General features: G+C 39.0%; 1 protein-coding gene across 1 annotated transcript; it reads left to right on the top strand.

The window, feature by feature from the left end:
* Nucleotides 1–418: 418 nt before the first annotated feature.
* enpp5 (ectonucleotide pyrophosphatase/phosphodiesterase 5) lies at nt 419–9,657 on the top strand. The gene is made up of 4 exons (XM_059356434.1): nt 419–611; nt 2,631–3,533; nt 4,174–4,350; nt 6,007–9,657. The coding sequence occupies exons 2-4, from the start codon at nt 2,654–2,656 to the stop codon at nt 6,408–6,410; spliced, it is 1,461 nt and encodes a 486-aa protein (XP_059212417.1). The 5' UTR covers nt 419–611; nt 2,631–2,653; the 3' UTR covers nt 6,411–9,657.
* Nucleotides 9,658–9,834: the final 177 nt, after the last annotated feature.

Below are 9,834 nucleotides of genomic sequence, written 5' to 3'. Positions count from 1 at the left end.
ACTTGACTGACACCTTGTGGTCTTTGGTTGTCATTATCGTTGCAGGGCTGTTATTGCATTGCACTTCCAGCATTATCATTACCTGACAGAATTAGAGCAGCAATGTCTTTGAAGGAGACTATTTTTAGAAGAGGGTATCATTGTTTTGAGTGCACAACTCCTCTGCCTTCACATATTGAACTGGAACACCCTTCACATTGACACATTTTCACCATTTATTTATTTATTTTTTCATCTTTGAGAAAAATATAACCTGACTGACACCAATATGTCTATTTATAATACCGGACACCCCCCCCCCCTCCCTCTCTCTCTTCTCCCCCCCCATTTCTGCCTCCCACCTCCCTTCCTCATCCCACATTACGTCATCGGGACCGGTGCATTCGCAGTGGATTTGGGGGATGCAGATCTCCGAGAAGCGAAGCATGCACATGCAGGAGACACCGGACAGCCTTTTGTCTTTAAATTACCTGCTTTGGTTTAATATCTGTAAATAAAAGCGACACACACACACTTAAAAAAAACACAGCAGGTTGAAAGGCGGGACTTCCTTCCGGCTGTTTATCTCAGTGTGCAGCGCAGCGCGAGCCAGTGCAGGATCAGATAACAAGGTAAGCTTGTTGACAACAATGTTTTTATTAATATGTGCCTTTCTCTGCCTTATTGCATTCATGTTTCGTGTTGCTGCTGTGTATGGTTGTGTTATTGTTGCAGGCTGAGCTGCGTGTTGTAGCTGTTAGCTCTGCAGCACTAATGCTAAAACACGGAGCCTATTATTTAGATTCTCTGTAATGTGTCTGGCTGTCAGCAGGAAGGCTGCCATCAATACATTTGTTGAATGGCTCTTATCGTTCTCTAGAGTCGTTATATCCTCGCTCTGCCAAATGTCATCATTGCTTTCCTGACCTGTAATGTCTTCAGTGCTAATAGCTGCCTTTATTTTTAATGTAGCTGCTGTCTAACTCCCTTATAGAACCGGATGTATCAACATAAAAGCAACACCGTAATAAGACTTGTTATTGCTTCGTCATACAGTTTTAAAGCTATATTTCACTGGCATAATAGCTCATAGTAACACCAGTGGTAAGTGGTGAGCTTTGTGAACTCTTACACTGAGGTTTTATTAATCAATTATTTTTCTGATAAACTAATTTAATAATTTAACCTCTAAAATGAATCATTTATGTTTCGTATGCTCAAGGTGACATTTTTAAATTGCTTATTTTGTCCAACCAACAGTTCAGAACCCAAAGCTATTCAATATAGGACTGTGTTGCATAATGTTCACAATTAGACAGACAGACAGACAGAGGGATAGAATACTGAGGTAGAATAAATAAATAAATACAATAGAAAAAACACAGAATAGAACAGAACAAGGACACTTAAGGTACCACATAAGGTACAGTAGCAAGATGATGGTAATTGTACTGATGATAATGTTATTGTGACTAGACAGTTTATAATAATAGTACAGTATATAATAATAATAATAATATGATAATATATAACAATAATAATAGTAAAAGGCCAGTATAATAATAGTTGTATATCACAGTATTTTGTAATAATAGTAATGGCAGCAACGGTATATGTATACAATAGTAGTAGTAGTAATAATAACAGCATATCAATGTGTCATATTTAGCCTGTGCAGGGTGTGCATACATATATAACACAATATGTAAACATGTGAGTGTGTGTGTATGTATATATATATATATATATATATATATATATATATATATATATATATATTACACACACACACACACACACACACACACACACACACACACGATATGATATATGATATATTGTACTGCATTTAAATACTTGACTATACAAGATATACATAAAATAGATAATATACTAAGAGTATAATATGTAAATAAGTAGAATGTGCAAAAGGACAAGAATATTGTGTAAATATGATATATAATATCAATATGATTTAAACACATCACATATGTATGTGCATCATTAAAATGTTAGCAATGTTGTTATTTTATGGTTCTTGTCCATATTGGTATATTGCGACACCCTGCTTAAATAAACAGCTGGAATTAGTAACGGATTATCAATTTGTTGTGGATGAATATTGTATTATACAGTTGATTCTTTTTTGTCTTCACCCTAATCAACAATAATTATCAGATTATTGATCCAGAAGCATTTGGTTCCAAATGTCATAATGATGGGTTTTATCAATATTGCAAATGTATTTCTGTTTTGCCTCAAAAGTGCACTATATGCATTAACACACATTATATCGGGATATTAGGCACGGTTGTGTGGAGGCTTACACAAAAAGGCACCACAAGGTTGGAATTAGAGCTGAATGAATAGTCAAAGATGTGTTTTTATTTTGTTTATATAGGATATAAAATATTTGGATGGATGGATCTAATGGACTGTTGGTCAGATTAAACAAGAGATTTGGTAGACAAGGAATGCATTAAGGAGATAATTCATAGATTAAATTATAATGAAAATAAGGTGTAGCAAAACCATCTAAAAAAGTCCCAAAACATAATTTTACAGGACCAGGTGTGTCTATATACTTTTTTGGATAAGAGGGGTTAATTACTTAGCTTTACTGAGTTCTTTCTTTTTGTGTGTGCTTGCAGGTTGACTCGTCACACACCACACTATGCTGGGCCGCTTGCTGCGAGGAGGCTGCAGTCCTCTGGTCTGCCTGTGGGCCCTGTTGCTGCCTCTGGCCTCCCTTCATCGATTGAACCAACATGGGCGCAGGAGCCACAGCGTGAGGGACCGGCCCAAACTGTTGTTATTGTCTTTTGATGGCTTCCGCTGGGATTACATTGACCGGGTCCCGATGCCAAACTTCCGCAACCTCATTGATAACGGCGTGATTGTGGAGCATGTAGAAAACGCTTACATCACCAAAACCTTTCCCAACCACTACAGCATGGTGACGGGGCTGTACGCCGAGACGCATGGCATCGTGGCCAACGAGATGTACGACCCTGTTCTGAACCGGTCCTTCTCCATGGAGACGGACAGCATTTACGAGTCAAAGTGGTGGGAGGAGGCCGTGCCTCTCTGGGTGACCATCCAGAAAGCTGGAGGACGGAGCGGGGCAGCAATGTGGCCAGGGTCTGATGTGAAGATCCATGGCATGTACCCCAATAAGTACCTCCCGTACAATGCCTCAGTCTCCTTTGAAACCAGAGTGGAGCGGATTATTGAGTGGTTCTCCGCACCCAAAGACGCAGCAGTGGATTTTGGAGTTCTGTACTGGGAGGAGCCAGATGAGAGCGGGCACAAACTGGGACCTCAGAGTTCAGACATGGATGAAATCATTGCAGGGATTGATGAGAAGCTCGGCTTTCTAATGAACGAGCTAAAGAAGGCAGGGCTGTATGAGAAAGTGAACCTGATAGTGACCAGTGACCATGGGATGGCGCAACTTTCCCCTGATAATATCATAGAACTGGACGAGTATGTGAGCAGAGACCTGTACACGTGGGTGGACAAGAGTCCGGTGGTGGGAATACTGCCCAAAGAAGGTATTACTTCAAAACTTCTGTCTCATTCATATAATGTATAAAAGAAGTGGACGTAGCCTCCGAGTCTGAAAAGTGAAGCCATAGCAACCTGCGACTCCACTGGTTGCAAAAATTGTATTAAAGTCTATGAGGAAATGGCCCTACTTCTTGATTGACTACCTCAGTAAACATTTTACTAATGAGTCTATTGTCCTAATTGACTAGTTTCAAGTCTTCTTCAATGCAGCATGATGTTAATTTTGTACAATATGATCCCATTTAGAGTAAAATAGACGATAAAGCAGGGTATGCTTTCGGACATCGAATTATAAAAGCAAACCTTGTTAGCAGTTACTTCACATGGCATAGCAAAGAGCTGTCGACACACAGTGGAAACATCCAATTCTTTTATCTAGTCACTGGTCATTCAATGTCCTCAAGAAACTTAATTTGAAATAAAAAATAGTTTGACATTTTTGACGAAAAGATTGTGTCTCATGTTTGTGTGATAAATATGAGGCTCCTGCCAGGAGACAAGTAGCTTAGCTTAGCTTAGCATAGGGAGAAACAGCTTGTCTGGGTCTCTCCAAATGTAACAAACCTACCTACTAGTGGCTGACTTATAATCATTATTTATTCTCGTATATTATCTTTCTCACAGGAAAGCTTGACGAGGTATACAATAAGCTGGTGGATGCAAACCCGAACATGTTGGTGTACAAGAAGGAAGACATTCCCGACCACTTCCATTATCAACACAACGTCAGGATCATGCCCATCATCATAGCTTCCATTGAGGGCTGGACCGTGGTGCAGAACAGGAGTGTGCCCTTCATGCGTACGTATTAAAACCTCAAATCTTTGTTGGGAAAAATATTCTGGTTTGTGGCTGTATACGAGAAACAGGGTTTTTGCAGTTGTTACAAAGAGCAGGTTCATTCTGTTCTATTAATAACTTCACAGGAGATTTTTGTAATAAACAAAGAAAGAGAGATTTGTTTTCCCCTAGAAACAGTTGGTGTATGCGTGTTTGGAAGTTTGTTCTGCGCCACTTCCAAGTGCAGTTATTATTCTTCAATATAAATATTTTTGAACATACTTTCTTCAGATTAGAGCTCTCAAAGTGTATCTGCGGTTTTCATTGCAGCTGCAACTGCAATAGCTAACATTCCTCCTCTCCTGTTGAAGGCTTGTTAATCAGTAAAATGACCTGGAGGAGTCTGGAGTTGGCCAAAAAACAGTTGACTCTCTCCTTAGTGAAAACATGGTAGATAATTAGTATGATACTATACTGCATATTAAAAGTAGTTTCTCCTGTGGTGGTTTGATTTATGAGGGATCAATAGGCCTGGATGATAAAACATTAGCTGTTAATGTGTAGCAGCAGCAACTTCCACTTTTCAGTGCATTACAGGGAGGCCACAGATGTATTCATGTAGACTCAGTGGGCTAATTATGATTATTATCAGTGTATGTGGAATGGATCTGCACTTCTGCAGCATGATGCCATAAAAACAGAAGGCTTTTTCTGACAATTACAAGACTAGAAGACCAGTTATTATGCTATTATATTTTCATGAACAGTGGCGTTAATTACCTTGAAATGACAATAATAATAATTTAATAATTTCAATTATTTCTAAACAATATATTACACCATGTTTAATTGCTAGCAGTTGTCTCTGTCTATGTTGCAGCATTGCTGCGCTTCTCTGAGTGTTATCTCCACCATCGTCATAACTATTTACTTTATAAAAGGTAGAGAGTGCAGCTACAGTGTCATTACATTTATTCCCTGGCTGCAATGATGGTGCAGAGACACTGGGAGCACACAGACCAAGAAACACTGACTAATCAAAGTAGACTGAGCTTTTTCAAGAGGGCGGCTTAAGGAGACAGGCACTAAAATAGAGCATTTCAGAGGGTGAATACAGGTATATTCAGACAGAAAGAATGGAAACATATGTCAGTAAAGCATGTAACATGTTCTAGTAGTAACCCAAAATATAAGTATGAACCTGTAAATGAGCATAACAGGTCCCCTTTAAGGCAGGATAAGTCTGAGATCCTGTTGGATGGTAGTTGAACCCACTGATGCTGCCATCACAGTCAGCATTGATATACTGTATTGATTTTCTTCACAGCACACTAAGTGAATCCTGTCAGTCCTTCAGGAATGTAATTGCACTAAAACATTTTAGGAACGGCAGTAAGACAGCCTAAGCTTTCATCAGAGGTCTATGCGCTTGTGTGTTTTGATTTAATTTTCAGTTTCTTGCTGTGATTGATTTAGCAGTAACCAGTCAGCTGGGGCTAGCAGTGATGGTAGTAAATCATCAGAGACAGCAGCAGTGCCAGATTCCATAAATCTCTCTCCTTCTGTGATTCGTGGGATGTGGAAAACTAGAGCTTGATAGATTAAGAATGCACGATTAATTAACATCAAAGCATTGTGCCTCTTCATGCAAATATATTTCTTGTCTTTTCTCTGCAGTTGGAAACCATGGCTATGACAACACCTTGCGTAGCATGCAGCCTCTGTTCGTGGCTCATGGGCCCGCCTTTCGGCAGAATTACGTCAAGTCCTACATGCGCTCTGTTGACCTTTACCCCCTCATGTGCCACATCCTGGCTATCCACCCTCTACCAAACAACGGCTCCCTCCTTAACGTTCAGGACATGCTGTCTGTAGAGCCAACTACCCCCACGCCCAGCGTCCCTCCCAGGGTCGTCGGGTACTCTTATGCCCCCGTCGTGGGTTCCTTCCTTGGTGTGGTGATGGTGGTGTGCTTTCTGGTGGTCTACATCAGACAAGTGACGCTTAAACAGCTACCCTCACTAAAACACAGAAGCAGGGAGATGTCACAGCCCTTACTGCAAGAGGACTTGCACCTGTAGCTGAAGAAACAGAAACGATGGCAGACGTAAAAGAAGAGGAGGTGTTGCTCCCCAAGGTAGTCCGCTCTGTCCAGAAGCATCCCCTAATGCCTCCCTTATACGACTGAATGCCATTGTGCTGCTCTTTTTGTTAGTTGGAGATTAAGGGAATGTAATCTAATCGTGCATAGAGGTACATCCCAATTGCTTGAGTGTAAGGGAAATGTCTGGGGTTTGCTTCTGGTGCAGGCTTAATCAAGATAATAAACCTTTACATGGGCTTTATAGTGGCTTTGCTTTGATTGTGAATTTTACCTAATATCATCTCATTCTCATCATCACTTAATAAGTAAAAATGGAAAGCCAAGAGTGGAATTTGAGCCTGTGATTATGGCAAGTATGAACCTTTGGTGGCCAAAACCGGGACTTATTAGCATTAAGGTGTCAGTATAACCGATTAAAAAACATATTTGTCTGAAGTGTTCATATCTGAAAAGCCTCGGTCAAAGGTGGGATGAGTGAGGGTCAAGGAGCTGAAAAGCATGCACTTTGAGACGATCTTTCCACAATGGCATTCATAGTTTTGCGCTTGTTTGCACATAGGAAAACAGAAGTAATGAAGTGTGAAGAATAATAAAAGCTAGCTTGACGGAGCAGGCTTGCTTACGTTCTCCCCTGAAGTGGACATGTAGAAATAGAATAAGAGTAGAACAGACATTCCCATTCAAATTAGCATAGCAGGATGGTCAAAGCGGCAGCATTTTTTATTGTTAGCCGCTACTGTTGTAGCTTAACTTTTTCATTCTATCATATCATTCTGTGTCTTCCCAGTAGGGTTCCTTATGTATTCAAATCCAAACATTCACAATTTGTTCGAAGTATGTATGTTTTTGGGTCAAAATGCTTTTTTCCCAAGCACTTCTGAAAAATTTTTTCCACATGGCCTTAAGTAGGTTTCTGGATGACGACGTTGACTAGCCAAACATGCCACCTTGGTCATTCCACCATGCTTCAATGCTACACTAGTTACAGAAAATGAGCCCAACAGCTGGTGGTCTAACCTCACTCCAGACTGAAAGCAAACTACTTTCCAGAGAAAAGACCATACAACAGCTCCGGAGATGGACAGGCTAGCTAGCTAGCTAGCCAGCCGTCTGTCTCCAGAGCTGTCAGCACACTTTACGGTACCATCGCCAATTTTCTTTTGAACTAGTCAAATGACCACTGTTCTACTCTCTTTCTATCTCTATAAATGGAAGTGATGTGGAATTATAAGTTTCTGGAAAGTTAGTGTCACTGTATCCAAAGTCCGCCAGCTTTGGGCTAAAATTTCAAAATTTCACATTAACTACTAATATAGATGATCACGTTATATTTTCAATTAATTAAGTAGTGTGAAACAGATTCTAACTTCTTATCTTTCAAACTGTATATCGTTTTAACCATGTACATTAACCTTAGGTTTACCAGAGTGGACAAAAGGGCGCTAGTGCCGGTGAATTGTCACAGAATCTTTGTCACAGATCACTTCCATCCCCTCGATGTAAAACAATGGCCGCTGGGGAAATTGGATGTTTCTGGGTAAGCCAAATAAATATCACCTTTATCAACCGTCGTTATCAACACACCCGGACTGTACTTCTGTCCTTCGCAAATAAAATACAGTAAAGTGAAAATACAGACAGACATTTTAAGATTATCATCCAAACGTTGTTATTGCTTTCTCTCATCAGAGTTACCTTCGTATTGGAATTAGACATGTCAATCACCATATACATGAATTAAATTTCACACGTAGAAATCAGTTCTACCTACACTGGTGGTGTCAGTCTTATTCAAAATGACGGAAAGTGAGACATTGCTGATGTGACCAAAACTAACAAACGTTGTAAAGTTACTGTACAGTAATTGTTACACAGAGCAGTTCAAATGCTTTTCAACAATCCAAAAAGCACTTTGTTTGAAACATACTGACATCTTTACTCCTTGACATTAACAGTGATATGGCTGACAGGAGATTTAGTTTTATTTGGCACTTTCAAATCTATAAAGAACAGATTTGTATGTCATAAAATAGAGAAGGAACTATGCCTTGTCAGATTTTTGCCACCAATTGTTCTACTTGTGGTTGAAGCACTGAATTAGCAGTTACTTTGAAATACAAATGCTGTGATCAATCAGAAAAGTATTTAAAAACTCAGCAGGAGCTTGGCTGGGGTCAGTGTTATTTTTGAATGTGAGTTGGAAACAGATGTTCCTCTAAAAGCTCACTCAGTGTGCCAGGCTACTGCTCATAGGTGTAGGTCATCCCATGATAACACCACGACTTTGCTCTTTAGTAGTCACTTACCATTTGCCTTTTAACTTAACGGAGAACATCTCTCTAAGGTGTGCAATCGTTTGTGTGTCAGTCTGTTTTTTTTCGTAGAGTTTGTGTTTGGAGGGCATTTTTCTGTGTAGATGACTGTGTACTACCCTCCTGTTCATATGTCATAACCATGGCCATTTGTTGGTGAAATGTGAAGTGCAATTGCTATTGGTCAGTATTTCGTCATAAGGATTTTAAGGGTTTTGTTGTTGCTTGGTTGAGAAGACTATTCGGCATGACTTGCAAGAACTGTTCCCCTGATTTGCACTAAAGGATAGAAATGAAACAGAACGAAGGGGCAGTAGTTGGACGCTTTTTAAGTCATGTATAATTTGCACTTCTTGTTCGTAGTTGCTATTAGAATTAATAAAAAATACAAGTAAGGTGCCTCTTGCCAAAAAGCTTTTTAATTAGAATAATCATAGAAGTAGAATCCAAATCCGCAAATAAATTACTCAAATATTTTTTCAGCATCTTTTAAGAAACAATTGGTTCAATTTTCAACTTATGCTTTTAGATGCATTGACTAATACCTGTGCCCAAAAATTATGACAGACATCACTGTGATATATACTTTTTACGAAATTTAAATTAATAAATTAAAAGCATTTATATGAAAATTGTTAATTTTCTGATAATGGTCTTGTTTTATGAATAACAAGTGTTGTCTGATAATTTTCCCCTGACTTGTTGACAGAGAAATTAAATGTATCCAGAATATATTTAAATAATTAATTTGAATTGTTAGAAAATAATAAATATTAGATCAGGTTTATCTCAGTTTATTAACTTGGATTTGAAATATGGATATTTAATATGATTTACAAATTAACTATCTTTGCCATGTTGATGCAATTAAAGAGTCTTCTAAAAAAATAAAAGGGACTTATGTGAAACTGAGCAGTTTGTATTCTATTTTTTCTCTGTGTGTATGTCTGTGTATAATGCCTGGGCCTTTACATATTTTCTTAGTCCAGGCCATTTCTGTCTTCACTTTGCTCACACTGATGCAGACAAGAAACAGGCCAAACAGTTCAAGACATCTGATTATGAAGGCTGTCAAAATCCATGTAAAAA

Source organism: Centropristis striata, chromosome 18 (genome assembly GCF_030273125.1).
Source record: "Centropristis striata isolate RG_2023a ecotype Rhode Island chromosome 18, C.striata_1.0, whole genome shotgun sequence".
NCBI classification, from domain to species: Eukaryota; Metazoa; Chordata; class Actinopteri; order Perciformes; family Serranidae; genus Centropristis; species Centropristis striata.
Note: the sequence above shows the minus strand (reverse complement) of the source record. Positions and strands in the feature narration are given on the sequence as shown.